This window comes from Plodia interpunctella, chromosome 13, assembly GCF_027563975.2.
Source record: "Plodia interpunctella isolate USDA-ARS_2022_Savannah chromosome 13, ilPloInte3.2, whole genome shotgun sequence".
Classification (NCBI taxonomy): Eukaryota; Metazoa; Arthropoda; class Insecta; order Lepidoptera; family Pyralidae; genus Plodia; species Plodia interpunctella.
The window spans coordinates 7,474,633-7,495,846 of record NC_071306.1 but is presented as its reverse complement, the minus strand read 5'-3'; the positions used below and the strand labels follow the sequence as shown (position 1 = coordinate 7,495,846).

Sequence of the window (21,214 nt, the reverse complement as noted above, 5' to 3'; positions counted from 1 at the left end):
TACTAATTAATGTTTGTTATAAAATATTTGATCAGAGCTTGTTTAAAATCTCAGGTTTCATGCATGTTGCATAAAAGAAAACAATTATATATTTCATTATAATATATTAATATAATTATTATGAATATGACAAGCATACTATCACATTTAGTTAAATACACTTTGTACGAAGACAAATAATTTTTGGCAGCACCAAGGAAGGTACAGAATGAGGTAACTGAACATAATAAAATAATCAACTCTCTTAACCATCTTATTAAATAAATGACTGCTACACTCCTTTCATAAACAGTTTTATCAAAGCATCTCTATCTTTTTCCGCTTTTTCTGCTTTCAACTTTCTGATGTTATCCAATTCCTTATCTACACTTGCTTTCATTGCAGGATTCAATGTTTTTAAATGTTTAAAATCTTCCTCTGCTTGATCCGGATTCCAGGCACCTATGTGTGCTTTGGCTCGTCTGAACAACGCTTTTTCATTATCTGGTAACAAGAGATTAGTCTATGAAATTATGATATTTGTTGGTATTTGAATCAATCAAATTCCTAAGTCATATCAGATCTGCATGTGAAACCACAGAACTTAAAATAATTTACAAATTAGCCTATAGCATAAAGTGAGACAAATTCATACTGTCTCTCCATAAATCCATATGGTTTACCTGGATCATATTGCAACACTGTTGAACAGTGTTCTATAACTGGATAGAAGTCCCCTTTAATTAGTTTGCATTGGGCATAGTTCAACAAAATGGGAATCTTGATTTTATTTAAATTTACCCATTCATCATCAGTTTTTCTTTCCCTGGAAAAATACAATAACTCTTTAAGAACAACTTACGATATATATTTAATAAATATTTTACTATTTATTGTGGAGGGGAAGTACTAAGAAAAATATCCGGGATGGTTTATGCCAGTCTAGACAAAAAACGTGTTTGTCTATGACTATTGACTTAAGCTGAATAAAAATAAAATTAATTAATTTCATTGTCATTCAGCCAGAAACTAACAGAACTAGAAAGGAAAAAAAAATTCATTAATTGTTTCATAAGTTAACAATTAAAAAACCCTACCGAACCATCAGCTGCTCCAACATAGCAATGGCTTGACTATATGCATCTTCAGCTTCATTGTATTTCTTTTCTCCATACAGTTTGTTCCCTTTTTCTTTCAAGGTGGGGATAAGGTCCAGCCTCTCCTGAATGTTTAACTGCCACACTTCCTTCTCATATTCATTTGAGCTTTCTACTTTCAGGAGTTCTACAATCAAATTAATCATTTTATTATTCACATATCATTGTGATAAAATGTGAAGGTTATTGTATGGAATTATGCAACACAAGTTCCAGTTGTTTGTCATTATGCATATAATAGTCCACTATCACCATATGATAAAAAACAAATAAAATCAAACTACAATATAAAAAAAACAATTAAAATTGAATCTTGCATGAAGATTGCAATGAAATAATATTTTTCAAGTCAATGTAAAGTACTCTATTCTTATTTAATATTTATTATATTCTCATACATTGCCTTGTGACATAAAATAAAAATGTAATTACCAATGATAAATTCAAGGTCACAAGGGTTGCTGATCAACTCATCCAAGTCGGGATACCCAATACCTTCAGTGTGTAGGGTCATAGTGCAGGAGTGCTTTATGGTGTGAGTTTCTTTGCCCAGGTCTCTTAGTGTTTTGGACACAAATGGATAACTATACACTAACTGTAAAATCAAGAGATTATTATTTATTTATTAAGGATTACCAAAAGGTTACATGTAAACATTATCTAAGATTAATTATTATTATTATTAAGAGATGTTTCATTCATATTGTATTATTGCTTGCTAACACTGGTGTCAGATTTTATTCAAGTTACCTATAGAGACACCTACCTATTTAAATATAATATAAAAATCAATATATATATATATATATATTTAATAATTTTCAATGGGACTACAATAAATTCATTCAATTAGTTGAAACTGAAATTTGATTTGAGAGATTTGGATTGTAATTTCACAGGAATCAGAGCTACCTGTTACTTTCCAATTACCTGATTGTTCATATGAGTAAGCACAGAATGCCTATTTGACATCATAATTACATAGAATGTCTAAGACTCTCAGGCGGTTTAGAATATTTATCATAATAATTTCACCATTGACTTTTAGTGATATTTGGATAAGGCAAATAAGAATAAATACAAAGAACATTTCTATGGGTATTTTTAATAAAATTACATGTATGACAAATTTACTAATATCATATGTTACGTACCTCCTTTTTCACTAGAAAGCTAGCTACTTCGCCCACAGCCATCATTTTCACAATAGTTTCCCAAACTTCCAACTTGAATTTGTGTCCTATAACTAAAACCATGGGTTCCTTTTTACCGATTTTCTTACTGTCATCCACTAAAATTCTCTCTGTTCCTATTTTTTTCCATGTTTGGAAGTGGAAGTGGGCCTGTAATTATAGTTTTCTGTAAAATAATTCAAATGAGCAAACAAATCTCAATAAGAATAGAATTACCTTACTCCCCTCTGCAATCGGTATATACTTTTGACCGGAATGTATGACATTTTTTATTACTGGAGCTTCTGAACTCATTTTAAAAGAAGGGAACACTCTTTTGTTTATTAGTTAATCAAAATTAACAAAGTTTTGCAACAACATCAACATAAGGACAATAAATGCAATTTGTCAACTATCTGACTGTCTGTCTGACAGTCCGAGACTCTTTTGCTGTCAGTTATGTCATATTGTCATAGGTAATCTTTGTATTCGGTTTTTTAATCAGGATTGGGGATGACGATTCGGAATTCTGTGAGCGCACACGTTTGGTTTTTTTATTGGGAATCCAAACTGACTGGCGGTGTTGCCACTAGCAAACTTGTCGCTAGATTTGGGTAGTTCTTAGGTTCAATAGCGATATCTTGAAATGTATTAGCATTGAAACTATTTTGCTGAATATTTTAACAATATTTAGGCACACATTCAACAAATCAACTTAGGCCAAAAATATTTTTTTTGTATGTACGTATGTAGGTAGGTCTGATTTTGATGAAATTTTAAAGGTATGTAGGATAAACTCAATAGAATTTTTAAGATCGCGGGGCAATAAAATTGGTAAATTCGTTTTTGAAATATTCACTAATCAAAAATGTATTGTGTTCGCGAGGTCTAAGTTTCACAGACATTCAATAGATATTTAAATTGAATGTCTGTGGGTTTTTACCGTTCGGAAAAAGGAAAGAACTTGTGCGGCGATGTGAACATCTTGCATGGAACAAGAGCATTTAGGTTTTCGAATTTGGATTCCTGATTAGCTTTCCGGATTCGGAAAGTGTGCGGTCGCGCTAAAGGACCCTTTCACGGCAGATTAGGTGGGTTGTACTCAGTCTACTCGTGCAGGACATTCATGAAAGTTTAGCCAACATAAAATTATCAATGAATAATATTTTCATAGACTACAGAAAAAACGACAGATGAATTGAAGTTAACAATACATCACTTCACTCAATTTCATTTCATTCATTTCATCTGTAACTAAAGTTGTGGTATTTTTTGTAGAAACGAAGAAAATACATTAATTTTACAAGAATATTACGTTTTGCGTTAATTTTTAGGGCTGTGGTTTAATTTTTAAGCGATAATGGCAGATTTTCTTGAGTCTGAGGCCGAGGAAAGTGATGTTAGTATAACGTTTTGTAGCTTTTTGTAAATCTACAATGGTTGCGATTGCTTTGACTTGCTTGCGTTTTATGTGTTTCTCCCTTTCCGTTGATACCTTTTGCCTTTTTAGGTCGACTCTGAAGACGAGGGACCAACTGAACGTAAAAAACCGAAGCGCAAAGCAGCGGTTCAAAGTGACGATGAGGATGAAGATGAAGAAGGTACTGAGTTGAAATTGTCCACGTTTATATTGAAAACGCTTTATATTCCGGCAATTTATTGCAAAAATGATGTCAATTTGAAACTGAAGTGTTCTTTTTAAACGTTAGGTTATTAATAAAGAAAACTCTACATATAACCTCAATAAATAGTTATTTGCTACATGACATACTTTCAGTGAAAATCACACTCAATCATTTATTTTAGATGACGAGGATAGGCTTCGAGAGGAGTTGAAAGATTTGATAGATGACGCCCCTATAGAGGAGTCTGGCAGTGATGGAGAGGATTCAGATGCAAGTGCAGGACCTAAAAAAAGAAAGAAAAGTGATGATGAGTTGGATGATCGATTAGAAGATGAAGATTATGATCTCATTGAGGAGAATTTAGGTGTAAAAGTTGCCAGGGTAAGTTTTCTATGTATTATGATTGTGATATAATATAAATTATAAGAATTTATAGCTGTTGGTGGTACTATGAGAACTTTGGAATAAAAACTCTTGAACTTTCCATTTATACTAAATCACAGTTTTAACAACAGAACAAATTGAGTTTTGCTTAGTGCTGAGAAACATTAATGTAATGAAAAACCTGTGTAAAATTAGCAGTGTGTTTTTTTTCAACAAGAATGTTGTCAAATTTTGATAAAATTATTTATTATATGTATGGTAGTTTTCATAGACACAACTTGCTTCCTGTGAAGGAAAACATCATGAGGAAACCTGCATTAAAGTTAATGATTTATCATCTACTGTGTGAAGTGGAGAAGGCACAAATCACTTCATTAATATTACCTAGAAAGTGCATTCGACAAAATAGACAATTCAAACAAACAGATGATAATAAAAGAATTTACATAGAAACATGTCATAATTCACAGAACAAATTCAAACGTCTTCGCCGCTTAGAGGATGATGACAGCGACAATGAGGGAGCTGATGACCCAGAATTGGAGAGGGAGGTCATTGCTGAGAAACTGTTTGTGGGTGGCTCTGATGATGTGAGTATTTTGATTTATTTTTTACTCTTGAGACATAAAATTTACACAGAAATATGTTCGGGATAACAGGATGATATTATTAAAACTCTATTCTGCAGGAAGTTTACCTAAAATTTGTTGTCTAAATGTGTTATACTGGAACACACACTGATAATATTTTTTTGTTATCATATTAGGAAGACGAGAATCGTTCAGAGCCTGCTCCAGTACGGGGAGAAGTGGAGTACGATGATGAGAATGAGGATATGGAGTCTGACGCCGACGACTTCATTGTTGATGACGACGGCCGTCCAATTGCTGAGCGGAAGAAGAAACGCAGGCCTATATTTACAGACGCGTGAGTACCTCTTCTATTTCCCTTCCTGTGTGGTCTCTTTAAAAATAATCCTTTTTTGATGATTCAGATGTGGTTTTCTGACTGCCAGCCTGACATCAATCATTATTGGGAATGTTGTTGTCGCCTATAAGGGAGAATATGGAGTAGTCTTATTTTAGGGTAGGAAACATATGCCTCAACTTATTTGTTGGAAATCATATATTTAGATTTGAAATCAACACAATTTACATAATACAGTGGGCACTTTACATAGACATAGGTTATGAGTAAATTGCCAACCACAATAAATTAATTGATTTGGCATTGTAACTAGAATTTATAGTCGTTCGTTCGTTCGTTATAGGGTTCGTTTTTATAGTCACATGCTTCTAGCCACTAATAATTTTACAAACTGGCTAAGAAAACTGATTGTTAAAATCACCTATTCTATTGAAAAAAAAAAAAAAAAACATTTGAATTTTAAATTATAACTTTTAAAGGTCACTACAAGAGGGTCAAGATATATTCGGCGTGGACTTCGATTACGACGAGTTTGAGAAGTATGGCGAGGAAGATTATGAGGATGAAGATGAGGAAGATCTTGATGAATACATCGAGGATGAGGATGAAGAAGGTGGGTCTTTATGGTTAAACTGCAGAAAGTATTTTTTTATATTAAGTTAATTTATGTACTTATTTTTCGTACGATAAAGTTATTATAAAAAATCACAGACAATTTCTGCAAATAAAAATCATGGAAATCACTTTTTAGTCAAATTCTTTGATTTTTCTTCATTATCTACTGATTTATTTTGGTTAGCCCCTTCTGCAAGGATAATGTTTTCTATTGATTTGATTGAAACTCACAATGTTTGCAGGTCAAGCGCGGAGAGCAAAGAAGGGCAAGGCCAAACGGCCCAGCAAGAAGTCCATATTTGAGATATACGAGCCTAGTGAGCTCAAAAGAAGTCATTTTACGGATTTGGACAATGAGGTTTGTGTTATATGTGTTGGAATTAAAGAAGGGCCAGGAAAGATTTTCGGATATTCCCGAGAATTTTCTTCAAATAATTCTGTGAGATTTTTGATGAGAATTTCTGTTTGGCATCTACACTAATTCTCAAAGCAGGAAATTTATTGGAACATTGCTACTTAATGTTATACCTGCATGCTTTGTAACCAGAATTCGACTATAGTATATATCTCTTTTTGTGAATTAAAATGTGAGAAACATACACAAATTTTATGTGCGAATATATATTTCGCATATTTATAATATGTTTTTAAATACATCACTAAACATTTAAAACAAAATCACAAATAACGATTTTTTAGGCGATCGAATTCATGAAATTTTTACAACGGGCCACAATCAATTACAAATTTTTCGTCCAATAGATACGTAAAACAGACGTGCCCGAGCGCATGCAAATAAGGGAGGTGCCCATCACGGCTGTAGAAGAAGGCAGCACGGAGTTGGCGGATGAAGCTGAATGGATCTACAAACAGGCATTCCTCAAGCCTCCGGTGTCCAAGGCTGACTCGCAGGAGGCCAGGGAGAGGTCGCGCAGGTATTTATGGTTTAACAAATATTTTTCAACAAAATTACAAGTTAATGTACACTGTACAGTTAAGAGAATATATTTTACAATCCTAACTAATATTATAAATGTATGTTTGTTACCTCTTCACGCTCTATCTACTGGACCAATCTTGAAGTTTTGCAGTATGGAGAAGCACATAGGGTACCTTTCATCTCGGAAAAATAATTGTTCGCGCGGGAAATTTACGCGGGCGAAGCCGTGGGCAAAAGCTATTTTGAATATATAAACTAAACTCAACGAGCTGGCGTAACCAAATGAGTTAAAATATGTCCATACAATTTTCAGCATATCATATACAAGGCTTTGTAAATACGTGTACAGGATGCATGGGAAAAGAAAATTGCGTTTTGTCCCGTTTCTTCTCTTGTGTTTCTAATAAGTGTATTATTGTCTGAGCGAAACAAAGAATATTTCTGTGTCAAATACATATTTCATTTGTTTTAGAAGTCACTTGAAAACTTTCCCTGTCAGTATATTAGTGTCGTAAAATCGAGGGAACTTCTCAACTTTGCTGTGGACAGACATGATTTTTGTCACGTGTATGACGCAAGGTCTCTGATAACAATAAAAGCTTGTGTAAAAAATGATATTTTTGAAATAGAAATCATATAATTATCTCTAGAACGTCGAGTACTATCACGAAGATCCGTCAAGCGCTGGACTTCATGCGGAACCAGACACTGGAGGTGCCGTTCATAGCATTCTACCGCAAGGAGTACGTTCAACCGGAACTCAACATCAACGATCTGTGGAAGGTCTACAAGTATGATGCTAAGGTTCGTTGACACCATAACACACTGATTATCTATTTTATTTTCTCTCTCTCTCAGCAGGATCCCCATTTCCTATTTACTTCACTAGTTGTATGCATCTAGTTCTACTACTAACCAACCACTAGGTGGTTATAAGAAGTCTTAAAAGTCATGTCAGATGCTTTTAGGCGACTCCAAATCTAAAGAAAGACCATTTTTTTGTTATTTCTAACATTAAAATATTATTGCTTGTTGACAGCTTTCTTGCTTTCTTCTTCGGCCATAAAGCATCGGAGCTTCTTGTTTTCTTCAGCTAACTATTCTTAGTAATATAATAGGGGCGGGATATATGTCCTCAAAATTCAGGAATATTTGCTTAAAATGAAGGGTTTAATACCAACCTTTCTTACAGTGGTGCCAACTGAAACAGCGCAAAGAGAATCTTCTAAAACTCTTGGAGAACATGAGGGACTTCCAACTGGATAAGGTGATGCAAAACCCGGACGCGCCCATCCCAGAAAATATGAGGCTCATAAAGGATGAAGATATTGAAAGGTATGGAAACATGACTACAATTCGCTATATGGATGCGTTTACAGTCACTTTTCCTTGCTTAGTACTACTAGCGAAGTATCACCAATATCAAGTTACAATTTTCGTTGTATTTCTTAGGCTGAAGAATGTCCAAACACCGGAAGAGCTTCGCGACGTGCACACTCATTTCCTGCTGTATTATTCTGGCGATCTGCCCGAAATGCAGAAGGTGCAAAGAGCAAAGGAGAAGAAGAAAGAGCTGGAGGAAAAGAAGTAAGTAATTAAAAGTCTTGAGTAAATTTGTGAAGTCAGTGATTTTAATTTCTGTTGCTTATGTCCAATGGGAATTTTGATGTATTGTTTATTGTGCATATGCCCCTCGCACATGGTTAACACCGGCGATTTCGTTAGTTTTTTCCCATCTTTGATCTTGATGTTTGATTTGGCAGTCATCATTGATCTGTTTCTCCAGGAAAATGGCGCGCGAGGAAGCGGAAAAGAACGGTGAAGATCCTGAAGAAGCCGCCGCCGAGGTCGAAGCCCGGGCTACGGAGGAAGAGGAGCCGACTGACGTCAAATATGCCGTGAGGTCCGGCCGATACGAACTTTGTAGGAAAGCGGGTATTGGTAAGTTCTTTTCATAAATCATTATGATTATATTGTGCGGTCACGTGACCACGCCTCGCTACTTTTCGTCAAACTTTAAGCCACGGTTACACTAGGGAACATTTGACGCTCAACATATCATTATTTCCTTTTCATTACAATTTGCGTGATGCGTGAATATATGAGTGAGATCGACTATGTGCTATTTCACTCGAGTCAATGGTGATGCGTGAGATAGATTACATGTTGCGTTGTCAATTTTCAAGTGTTTAGAGATTTTTTTTGGTTTAGTTTAGTTTATCCATATGGAGTTGTCGTTAGAGACTACTTTTGTATGAAGAGCTTTAGTGATTTCCGTCCTATAATATATTACCAACATGATAAAAGTAATATATATATGAGTAGTAACTCGCCTTACCACATATAAACCTATATAGGTTTTGCTTACGTAACCCTATAAAAAGTATTGTAACTTAAATGAAGAATTTTAAAAAATCTATGGTCGTAAATTTTTTGCTTATATTCAGATCTTTAAAGTAAGTTTTCGAATTTGGTGACCCGCCATTTTGGTCTTTATTAATATGGTTCTAAGGTCCAATTGACTCTCAGGTGATTTTGCAACATTGCAAACTCTGTATTAGTAACAAAAAAACTGTCTTTATAATAATTTTAATGGCGTCAGTCCATTTTTCAAAGTGTCCCTCTGATGGGCAAAGGTCTCCCCATTATTCTTCAATGTTATGGCACTTCATCCTATTTTTCACATTTCTATATTACTTAATTTTTGTCTTAGCAACATGCTTTGTTTATGTTCAAAGAGTACACTTGCGTATATTCCCCAGAGCCACTCGTGAAGAAGTTCGGCCTGACGCCCGAACAGTTCGCGGAGAACGTTCGGGACAACTACCAGAGGCACGAGGTGGAGCAGCAGCCAGTTCCGCCGCTTGAGGCCGCCGCTGAATATGTGAGTGATTCTCTTTTTTAACCTAAATAAATCCGCTCCGCTTATGAAAATAAAGCCAATCTCAACACGATCAGGCACTGGCAGCGTGTATGCCGCGCTCATTACGGTCGCCGTTGCGCATATAATATTTACCGGTAACGTATGATCTTACGTCCTTTTTAATAAGGTTCAAAGTTATGTATGTTATAATCGTATTCCTAGGGAATAAATATAATTTATTATATTTGTAAATACTGTATAATTTATTATAGTTTTACCCGAGAAAAGTCGTGACGGGCCGGTAGTAATTAAAAAAATATATTCACAGATGAGTAAAACCGGTTCAGCGGAAGAGGTGCTAAGGCGTGCGGTGTACATGTGCGGCGTGCAGTTAGCGCACGAGCCCCTGCTGCGGGCCACGCTGCGGGACGCGCTGCGGGAGCGCGCCACCGTCAGCGTGAGGCCCAGCGCCAGGGGCAGCAAGGAGATCGACGAGAACCACGCCTGCTACAGGTATCTATGTTATGACGCGCTGCGGGAGCGGGCCACCGTCAGCGTGAGGCCCAGCGCCAGGGGCAGCAAGGAGATCGACGAGAACCACGCCTGCTACAGGTATCTATGTTATGACGCGCTGCGGGAGCGGGCCACCGTCAGCGTGAGGCCCAGCGCCAGGGGCAGCAAGGAGATCGACGAGAACCACGCCTGCTACAGGTATCTATGTTATGACGCGCTGCGGGAGCGGGCCACCGTCAGCGTGAGGCCCAGCGCCAGGGGCAGCAAGGAGATCGACGAGAACCACGCCTGCTACAGGTATCTATGTTATGACGCGCTGCGGGAGCGGGCCACCGTCAGCGTGAGGCCCAGCGCCAGGGGCAGCAAGGAGATCGACGAGAACCACGCCTGCTACAGGTATCTATGTTATGACGCGCTGCGGGAGCGGGCCACCGTCAGCGTGAGGCCCAGCGCCAGGGGCAGCAAGGAGATCGACGAGAACCACGCCTGCTACAGGTATCTATGTTATGACGCGCTGCGGGAGCGCGCCACCGTCAGCGTGAGGCCCAGCGCCAGGGGCAGCAAGGAGATCGACGAGAACCACGCCTGCTACAGGTATCTATGTTATGACGCGCTGCGGGAGCGGGCCACCGTCAGCGTGAGGCCCAGCGCCAGGGGCAGCAAGGAGATCGACGAGAACCACGCCTGCTACAGGTATCTATGTTATGACGCGCTGCGGGAGCGGGCCACCGTCAGCGTGAGGCCCAGCGCCAGGGGCAGCAAGGAGATCGACGAGAACCACGCCTGCTACAGGTATCTATGTTATGACGCGCTGCGGGAGCGGGCCACCGTCAGCGTGAGGCCCAGCGCCAGGGGCAGCAAGGAGATCGACGAGAACCACGCCTGCTACAGGTATCTATGTTATGACGCGCTGCGGGAGCGGGCCACCGTCAGCGTGAGGCCCAGCGCCAGGGGCAGCAAGGAGATCGACGAGAACCACGCCTGCTACAGGTATCTATGTTATGACGCGCTGCGGGAGCGGGCCACCGTCAGCGTGAGGCCCAGCGCCAGGGGCAGCAAGGAGATCGACGAGAACCACGCCTGCTACAGGTATCTATGTTATGACGCGCTGCGGGAGCGCGCCACCGTCAGCGTGAGGCCCAGCGCCAGGGGCAGCAAGGAGATCGACGAGAACCACGCCTGCTACAGGTATCTATGTTATGACGCGCTGCGGGAGCGGGCCACCGTCAGCGTGAGGCCCAGCGCCAGGGGCAGCAAGGAGATCGACGAGAACCACGCCTGCTACAGGTATCTATGTTATGACGCGCTGCGGGAGCGGGCCACCGTCAGCGTGAGGCCCAGCGCCAGGGGCAGCAAGGAGATCGACGAGAACCACGCCTGCTACAGGTATCTATGTTATGACGCGCTGCGGGAGCGCGCCACCGTCAGCGTGAGGCCCAGCGCCAGGGGCAGCAAGGAGATCGACGAGAACCACGCCTGCTACAGGTATCTATGTTATGACGCGCTGCGGGAGCGGGCCACCGTCAGCGTGAGGCCCACCGCCAGGGGCAGCAAGGAGATCGACGAGAACCACGCCTGCTACAGGTATCTATGTTATGACGCGCTGCGGGAGCGGGCCACCGTCAGCGTGAGGCCCAGCGCCAGGGGCAGCAAGGAGATCGACGAGAACCACGCCTGCTACAGGTATCTATGTTATGACGCGCTGCGGGAGCGCGCCACCGTCAGCGTGAGGCCCAGCGCCAGGGGCAGCAAGGAGATCGACGAGAACCACGCCTGCTACAGGTATCTATGTTATGACGCGCTGCGGGAGCGGGCCACCGTCAGCGTGAGGCCCAGCGCTAGGGGCAGCAAGGAGATCGACGAGAACCACGCCTGCTACAGGTATCTATGTTATGACGCGCTGCGGGAGCGGGCCACCGTCAGCGTGAGGCCCAGCGCCAGGGGCAGCAAGGAGATCGACGAGAACCACGCCTGCTACAGGTATCTATGTTATGACGCGCTGCGGGAGCGGGCCACCGTCAGCGTGAGGCCCAGCGCCAGGGGCAGCAAGGAGATCGACGAGAACCACGCCTGCTACAGGTATCTATGTTATGACGCGCTGCGGGAGCGGGCCACCGTCAGCGTGAGGCCCAGCGCCACATCATATGTAAAGAAACATTGAAAAATCAAAGTTTTGTAGATGTGCTGTGTATTGTTTTTAGATGTAAAACTTCTTTACTCATGAAATTGTTTTGTTTCTAGTCTAAAATACCTAAAGAAGAAGCCGGTTCGCGACCTCACCGGCGACCAGTATCTGAAGCTGACGATGGCGGTGGAAGACAAGTTGTTGGAGATGAGCATCAGTGAGCACATCGAAGGCAACACCTCGCCCAGCTATCTGGAGGAGCTCAAGCAATTGTACCAGAAGGTAACTAGTTATCGAAAGACTCATTTCATTCCTTCAATTTGACAGATTGTACAAACTATTATCTATAATGTTAGTATAGATTTAAATTTCACATGTGTTTATCACGATGTATGTTTGCTAGGACGAATTCGCGTCTACAGTGCAGGCGTGGAACGAGTTGAGAGCAGAAGCAGTGACCATAGCGTTGACAAAGTTTGTGATGCCCGAGCTGAGGAGGGAACTGAATGCTGTGCTGTTACAGGAGTCCAAGGAATATGTGCTCAAGTATGTTGTCACTCTATTTCTCTGTGGCCTAATGATTATCATGCCAGATTGTTAAACAGGAGGTCTCAGGTTTGATCCCCGGATAGGTCAAAATTTTCAGATTGACATGGGTTGTTGGATGTTTATCTACATATATTAGAAAATATAGTAAGTATTGTAAACACGACTCTAACTTTGAGGCTAACTCAATCTGTGTGACCGAATTGTACCGACGTATTTTTGAAATTCAATAATATGTCTTTGGATTCTCATCTAATAATTGCATTATTTAAAGAAAAATCTACTGCTATTACCAATTTTTAATCAGGGTTGAATTGAAGATGGTTAGGAGGTAGATTTCATGAGAAACTTACTTTGGGAACAATGTTTTCAATTGGATTTGTTTGCACACAGATGCTGCCGGCGAAAGCTGTATGATTGGCTCAAGGTAGCGCCCTACGAGTCACGCGTTTCCGACGATGACGACGAAGAGTGGGACGCTTCAAATGGTAAGTGTAATAAATATTTCTCTCATCCTTGTTTGTGCCCGGAAGCATCCCGTATGTGACCTCCGAAGCCCGGGTTCGTAAAAAAAAACTTTAAACTGTTTGAAAAGTTATGACCTATGCCTGTCGGCAACTCTCTTCGGCTGATGTTGTTGTTGCCTATCAGTCAAGACCTTGCATACACGTGGGCTGATTTCCGGGATACAGAATGTATCCGTTCTTTCCCGGGTATAAGTATAAATCCATCTCTGTATACAAGGAACTAATAGAGTCGCTTTGTTGGACTACAAATGACGCTCGATTTTGGATATGCAGTGATTCTAGGGTGGCCATCACTTTAGGGTAGGAGTAGGTAAATCAGCCAATAACTATATTGACTAATATAGTTATTTAAATAGTTAATACCAGGTCATTACAGATAAGTCTTTGTCCAGGTCTGCGCGTGCTGTCGATTGCTTACGTCCCAGATCGGCAGCACTCGGCGTTCGCGTGCCTCGTAGCCGGCGGCGGCGAGGTGGCCGACCACCTGCGGCTGCCCCACTTGCTGTACCGCAGGAACGCCTGGGATCCCCTGGAGAGGCAGAATAAGGAGGCTGATGTCACTGCTCTTAGGAGGTGAGAATTCATTCACTTTTGATGGCATCTTTGCTCTGTTCTCTTGGTGTTTTCATACAGAAGTGACCGATATCACTACTCTCTGGAGGTGTGTTTGTGATTTTTGCTATATTCTCCTATACTTATGCACTTACATGATACTTACGTTGATACTTTTTATTATATAATCTACCACCTGACCCAACTTCCCACGATATCGCTTATGTGTGTGTAAATCATTGGGGACAAATTGTCTAAATAACAGTATAAACTGTATCAAAATCCGTTGCGTGATTTGAAAGAAGAAAACTTAGAAACAGACTGATTTTGTTTTATACTTTCTCTGTCTATCTTTCCCTCTTATTTAAATATTTTCCCGGTTTCTTACTCAGCCATTGAGCGTCGGAGCTAAATTAGATTTTCAAGTAGACTAAATATGTTTTTAAACAAAGTATGTTTCAAATTGAATAAATAAGAAACCAAACATTTTTTTAATGTAATGTGATCCTATTTAACGTTCAGGTTCATCCTCCGAAAGAAACCGCACGTGATCGTGATCGGCGGCGAGTCGCGCGAGTCGCTGAACATAAAGGCGGACGTGTCCGAGTGCGTGCAGCAGCTGGTGGAGGACGAGCAGTTCCCGCGCATCCCCATCGAGATCGCGGACAACCACATCAGCAAGATATACAGCAACAGCATCAGGGGCAGGGTGGGTTCATATAGCTAGTCATCTCTCTCGCTTCGGTACGTCGGTTGCTTCCATAGATGTTAAGCGTCGGAGCCCAGGAACCGCTTTCCTACATGTTTTTTCGACTTCGCACGGTATTCAGCATCCATAGTTGTCAGACCATTTATTGACACGCATTGACGACAACAAGCCAACTCTTCTTGGGTTTATCTCTTCTGCAAGGGCCATGCGAGAACGGTATAGCCTATATAATAGGCAATAGGCAGTCAATATCATCATCAAAATTCCTATTGCTTAAATTTACATAAAAATTTCTGTCTATAAACATATTTTTTTAGGAAATAAACACAGGTATTTATGCTATTGTTATCTAATTTTACATTGAAATTAATTTGTAATTTTTCTTCACGAATTTAAAACATGTATAGGTGACTTTTTCTTTACTAATAAATATGGTTTTGTTATTTACAGAATGACTTCAGAGAGTACCCCGACATACTACGCCAAGCCATTTGCCAGGGGCGCCTACTCCAAGACCCTCTCATGGAAATCTCCCAGCTGTGCGGGCCCGACGAAGAAATCCTGTGCTTCCGATACCACACTCTCCAAGACCAAATAGCTAAGGAAGACCTCCTCGAAGGCATTGAGCTGGAATTCGTGAACAGAGTTAACGAAGTCGGCGTTGATATGAACGAAGCTATACTAACTGGACGCGGGACGGAATTGCTGCAGTTTGTCTGTGGTCTAGGTCCAAGAAAAGCCCAAGCGTTGATAAAACTCTTCAAACAAACCAATCAGAAATTAGAAAATAGAACACAGTTAGTCACAGTCTGTCACATGGGTCCTAAAGTCTTCATCAACTGCTCAGGATTCATCAAAATTGACACTAGCAGTCTTGGAGATAGCACTGAAGCGTATATCGAAGTTCTAGACGGTTCGAGAGTCCATCCTGAGACTTACGAATGGGCAAGGAAAATGGCTGTAGATGCTTTAGAATATGAAGATGAAGATGCGAACCCAGCTGGTGCAGTAGAGGAGATCCTTGAGGCTCCGGAGAGATTAAAAGATTTGGATCTAGATGCTTTCGCTGAAGAACTAGAGCGACAAGGCTTTGGCAATAAATGCATTACGCTGTATGATATTCGAGCGGAATTGAACTCTAGATATAAAGACCTTAGAGTGTCTTATCGCTCGCCCACGCCAGAAGAATTGTTCGATATTCTTACCAAAGAGTCTCCGGAGACGTTTTACGTGGGGAAGATGGTGTTGGCCACAGTGGTGGGGATTACGCACAGGAAGCCGCAGAGAGAGATGTTGGATCAGGCCAATCCTGTGAGGAACGACGAGACTGGACTGTGGGAGTGCCCATTCTGTCACAAGAATGATTTCCCTGAATTATCTGAGGTAAGTACGACGATCGTTTAAAATTTATTTTTTGTGTTTGTTATAAGTAGAACATTGAAAAAATTGTTATGTTTTAAACTCATAAAATAGCCATATTTGAAATTTTCAGGAAATAAACGATGATGGATTATAAAATTGACAAATCCCAACTAATATTATAAATGCGAAAGTAAGTTTGTTTGTTTGTGTGTTTGTTACTCTTCACGCATTATCTACTGGACCGATTGTTATGAAATTTGTTACACGAGTAGAAAACAATCTGGAATAACACATAGGGTCCTTTTTGTCCCGAAATTCCTATAGGAGCGAAGCCCCGGGGCGCAGCTAGTATTTTTTATATTTGCAATTTTTAATCTATTAAACAACTATATTGTTTTGGACGACAACCTTTGCAAGACAAAAGGGGACATTGCTTAGCAGTGGGACATAATACAGGCTATATAAAAAAAACGAATTTTTCCAACGATAGACTAGAACGCATAAGTCCACGATGTTCACATTTTGTCAATGATTTGAAGCATATTGTATACAAGACACATTTTCCCAGGTATGGAACCACTTCGACGCGGGCGCGTGTCCGGGGCAGGCCACGGGGGTCCGCATCCGACTGGACAACGGGCTTTCGGGGTACATACACATCAAGAACCTGTCCGACAGACACGTCACCGACCCCACGGAGCGGGTCAGAATAGGACAGACCGTGCACTGTAGGATATTGAAGATCGATGTGGAGAGGTTTTCGGTGGATTGTTCGTCGAAGTCCTCCGATTTGCTCGATAAGAATAAAGAGTGGAGGTATGTTACACTTTAGTTTTAAGTACGCAGTGCTGTAAATAAATATATCCTATTAGAGAAAGCGGGTATAGAGCTGGCTGCAATATTTTGTAGAAATCACATAAGAATGGTAGTAAAATCTTTCTACTAAAAAAAAGTATATGTAATGTAGAAATAGGCCATTTGCGCAGTTAGACTGTTTAAATGGCCATTTAAACGCACTGGCCTTCCTTAGATTGATAGGGAGTACGGACAAAGACTCATGCGGGCCCAATGCGAATTCGTGGTTGATTTCTTGTGGCTATTTCATTGAGTTATTGAAATACTAGCCTGTTGCCCGCATAAGTAAATAAATTTAACACCTAAAAACTCTTTCTTAGACCTCCAAAAGACCCGTACTACGACCAAGAATCAGAAGACAAGGACGTCCGCAAAGACGCCGAGGCGAAACAAACGAAAGAACGGATGCAGTACGTGAAACGGGTGATCGTGCACCCGGCCTTCCACAACATATCCTTCGCCGAGGCGGAGAAACTGATGGAGAATATGGTGCAGGGGGAGGTCATTGTACGCCCGAGCAGTAAGGTAATAGATTTACGCTGAAACAATTATATATTTAAAAAAAGACAAACAATAAAAAAAGACAATATCACTAACATGAGAACACAATGGAAAAAAAGTAGATATCACAATTCACTGCACTCGAATAACGCACTCACAGGCTACACTATATTGCCACTGTACATTATGCACCTACTTAACTGTAGATGTATAAATATTTTATACTAGCTGCGCCCCAGGGCTTCGATCCCGTGGTAATTTCGGGATAAAAAGTACTCTATGTGTTATTCCATATGTACCTATCAGCTGCTTAGACTGTGTGTCCTTTTCGCGTCGTACGACATCCACGGTAGGATATGGAGTGGTTCTATTCTAGGAACCACACGCCCCCAAAGTATTATTGTGTTATTTAAGGCAGATTTTTTCGGTAGATTAGTCCTTACAGTTTGGACACTACTACTTAAATATACTATATTTTTAACCTTTGTTGCAGGGTTCCGACCACTTAACAGTGACGTGGAAGGTGGCCGACGGCATCTGTCAACACATCGACGTGCGGGAAGAGGGGAAAGAGAACGCCTTCTCTCTAGGTAAATAAACTAACATTACTTTTTGAAACAACTAAGGGCACCGTTTTACCGTCAAATTTGCACGTTGCACCGTCAAATTTGACGTTTTAACCGGTGCGCACCGGCGCTAACGTTTAGATAAAATGGCGTACGTAACGTCAAAGTTGACGATGCAACACACCCTAATTGATGTAATAATATACATGTCATGTTCCATGATTTTTTTGTAAATAAAATCTATTTTACAAGTTTTTGTGTGGATGGAATTTTGCAACTCAATGTTGAAACAACTATTATATAACGGATTATTACACTGTTGAATGCTGCAAGATCTCTTTGACGAAAATAAAACCTTGTCATAAACCTTGTCATTTTTGTAAAAATACTCATCTGTTTAGGTCGAAGTCTCTGGATACAGGGTTCAGAATTTGAAGACCTGGATGAAATTATCGCTCGTCACGTGACCCCGATGGCGGGACACGCGCGGGACCTCATCGCCTACAAATATTACAAACCGCTCGGCGGTATGCGGGACAAGGCCGAGGAGTGGCTCAAGGAAGAGAAAGCGAAAAACCCAAACAAAATACACTACGTCATTTCCGCGGCCAAAAACCATCCAGGGAGATTCCTGCTCTCCTACCTTCCGCGCAGTCGGTGTACCCACGAATACGTCTCAGTGATGCCAGACGGGTACAAGTTCAGGCAGAGAATGTTCGACTCTCTCGGCGGACTACTCAAATGGTTCAAGGAGCATTTCCGAGATCCACCTCCGAGCGGCACTCCTGTTCAAAGGACGCCAGCATTGAGGACACCTCACGGCGGGATGACGTCGACAATGTACCACACCCCGGCCGCCCACACGCCCGCATTCCATACGCCCGCGCACACGCCCGGACCCAACTACATCAACACTCCTTACACGCCTTCCGCGCAAACTCCATACATGACTCCCTTCGCGACCACTCCCCGACAACCGGACTTCCTCACCCCCACCCCGCGCCTCGGCCCCGCGCACCCGGCGCAGCACCGCGCGCCGCCCATGCCGATCCCCGCGTACGCAGACCCCTCGGACTGGCAGAAGGCTGCGGAGGACTGGGTGCGGCACCGCTCCGTGCGCGACACCCCCGCCACCGACATCTCCACCCCGCGCCAGTCGGGCCGCACGCCGCGCTCCACCCCCCGCCGGGACGTGCGCACCACCCCCCACACCCCCCACACCCCTCACACGCCTCACACCCCCCACACCCCTCACGGCTCCGGCCGGGCGTCCCGCGCACATTCTGTACGCTCCACTCCTCACACGAACACGTCCCCCAGATCCATGTCCCTGGGAGACTCCACCCCCTTGTACGATGAAAATTAAGAAAGACTGACGGCCGAGAGTTGGATTTTTATTTTTGTACCGCGCACGGGACTGTGCGCAGATGAAAGCGGAGAACGCCCGCTTTATCGCCTCTAGCTAATTACGAATCGAATGTAATATCAGAATTGCTGATTGATTAAGGTAATAGGTAACTCAATTGAAATCTTATTTTTAAAGCGTGATTGAAATTTTATGTATACATAAGCGATATGTACTCCTTCAAATCTATTGTATATTTACTCAATCTTTTTGTTGTGCTTATACACGATTGTGCATTATTTATTGACTGACAAATACATTGCTTAGTTCCAAATACATTGGTTGAAATTTATAAACTCCCATATAAGCGAAGTTGTTCCAATAAGCCTAGAAATTATTGATATTTTTTATGTGTGTCTAACGCCCTGGTTTTAATGTTTCACTTCCTTTTAGTTCTAGTTATCTAAGCTGAAAATGTCCTTACTCTGTCAACACAAACGCACTTACAGGCTGTAAAATTCGCTTATGTGGAAATTATAATGTACTTAAGGTACTACTTTTTTTTTAATAATATAGAATTTTTTATTATTTAGAGAAATTGGATGACCATAAAATTCAATAGCATCATGCCTTAGGGATGGTTAGTGAAGACACAACTGTTCTGTAACGTAAATAAACAATTATGACAAGCCAATAACCTGTTTTATTTTTAGAAGTGTGGAATTAGTAGGTACCTACTAATTCATGGTGTACCATAATTTGTTCATAGATCAACAAATGAAAAATATTTGTCAGATTATATTTTAGATTTCCTAAATAAATAAAAGAAACTAATAGAAATGGAATGGCGGCGTTAGAGCACACACGATTTTTTTACATATTTATTTTTGAGAATCAAGATCTTATTCCGTAGTAGGATAACAACGAACTAAGATGATAAAGCATATTAAGATGTTATCTGAAAAATCTAATCTACACATCCGTCTGTCAGTACAAGAAGCCGCAGCGATAGCGCGCATCTTATGTTTAATAATATTCATTTTTTACTTGACTGTACTTCTTTGCAGGCAAGGGAATACCAGTAAACAATGAGTTTATAATGATAACATCTTTTACTAATTTAGTTTGGATGGATATATTTAGATGTAAAAAAAAGTTGGGTTTTGCTTGTAAAAAGTTAAGAGTATGTTGATCTATAGGTAATATTGTTGATAATGAATACGAGTAGGTAGGCTGAGTTTGAGGTTATGTTTTTACCAAGCAGAAAAACAATTCTATTTTTATTTAGGTAACCAATCTGACTCGTGTATGTATAGTAGTTTTAATGAATACATACTTATAAATGTAAAAGTGTGTTTGTTTGTGTCAAAACAAAGCAACGGATTGAGGTTAATTTTGTTATGGAAATATTTGGAGAGCTGGAGAGCGGGCGGAGCCGCGGCCAATTTTATCTGATGCCACTTGAATAAAATCTGACACTACGAGTACTTATAGTGTTACCAGAAAAATAATAATGTTCGTTAAAAAGAAGTAGTTTTAATCACAGCACAGATCAACAAACAAGAATAATTTCTTTTGGCAATCCTCTTTATTATACTGTGCTTCTGGCGAAGGAAAACTGTGAGGAAACTGAGATAGTGTAGAAATGGAAGAAGGCAATGTATATCGAGCTTTTCCAATAGATGAAAAGATTTCCATTAGAGTTGCGAACCACGCATTTAGTAAATACAAGTAAATTCATATTTACACACGTAACATATAAAAATGTACTCTGTGCACGTAACACTTGCGACTGAAACGAGAATGTATCGCTTGGTGACTGAAACGCTCTACTCCTTCTGCATTGTGTAAATTGACTTGTTTTTAAAATTTAAACGCAGTCATTGTATTTGAAACAAAAAGTATCAAAAGTACATTACGTAAATCCAAAAATTACCGAAACAATGTGAAT

At 40.9% G+C, this 21,214-nt stretch overlaps 2 protein-coding genes across 2 annotated transcripts; one reads left to right on the top strand and one right to left on the bottom strand.

Moving 5' to 3' along the window:
* Window positions 1-84: 84 nt before the first annotated feature.
* Window positions 85-2,742, bottom strand: LOC128675000 (uncharacterized protein). Its single transcript, XM_053754046.2, has 6 exons — window positions 2,546-2,742; window positions 2,291-2,479; window positions 1,569-1,731; window positions 1,077-1,263; window positions 663-805; window positions 85-483 (listed from the first exon to the last, which is right to left on the bottom strand). Exons 1-6 carry the CDS (start codon window positions 2,621-2,623, stop codon window positions 272-274), a joined length of 972 nt encoding a protein of 323 aa, XP_053610021.1. The 5' UTR covers window positions 2,624-2,742; the 3' UTR covers window positions 85-271.
* Window positions 2,743-3,530: 788 nt separating this feature from the next.
* Window positions 3,531-19,996, top strand: Spt6. The gene is made up of 24 exons (XM_053754160.2): window positions 3,531-3,707; window positions 3,819-3,909; window positions 4,115-4,314; window positions 4,788-4,907; window positions 5,084-5,244; window positions 5,724-5,857; window positions 6,102-6,217; window positions 6,622-6,794; window positions 7,450-7,603; window positions 7,992-8,134; window positions 8,252-8,386; window positions 8,586-8,740; window positions 9,562-9,683; window positions 9,991-11,957; window positions 12,417-12,582; window positions 12,704-12,846; window positions 13,240-13,334; window positions 13,766-13,946; window positions 14,448-14,634; window positions 15,085-16,017; window positions 16,565-16,812; window positions 17,172-17,376; window positions 17,846-17,942; window positions 18,320-19,996. The coding sequence occupies exons 1-24, from the start codon at window positions 3,669-3,671 to the stop codon at window positions 19,282-19,284; spliced, it is 6,930 nt and encodes a 2,309-aa protein (XP_053610135.1). The 5' UTR covers window positions 3,531-3,668; the 3' UTR covers window positions 19,285-19,996.
* The last annotated feature ends 1,218 nt before the right edge of the window (window positions 19,997-21,214 follow it).

Coding starts and splice junctions, on each gene's coding strand:
- LOC128675000 (XM_053754046.2), bottom strand. CDS start 2,623: ATGAGTTCAGAAGCTCCAGTAATAAAAAATGTCATACATTCCGGTCAA. Junction 2,480..2,545: donor CGATTGCAGAGGGGAGTAAG/GTAATTCTATTC, acceptor CTATAATTACAG/GCCCACTTCCACTTCCAAAC. Junction 484..662: donor AGTGTTGCAATATGATCCAG/GTAAACCATATG, acceptor TCTTGTTACCAG/ATAATGAAAAAGCGTTGTTC.
- Spt6 (XM_053754160.2), top strand. CDS start 3,669: ATGGCAGATTTTCTTGAGTCTGAGGCCGAGGAAAGTGAT. Junction 6,218..6,621: donor TTACGGATTTGGACAATGAG/GTTTGTGTTATA, acceptor TTCGTCCAATAG/ATACGTAAAACAGACGTGCC. Junction 17,377..17,845: donor TTGTACGCCCGAGCAGTAAG/GTAATAGATTTA, acceptor CCTTTGTTGCAG/GGTTCCGACCACTTAACAGT.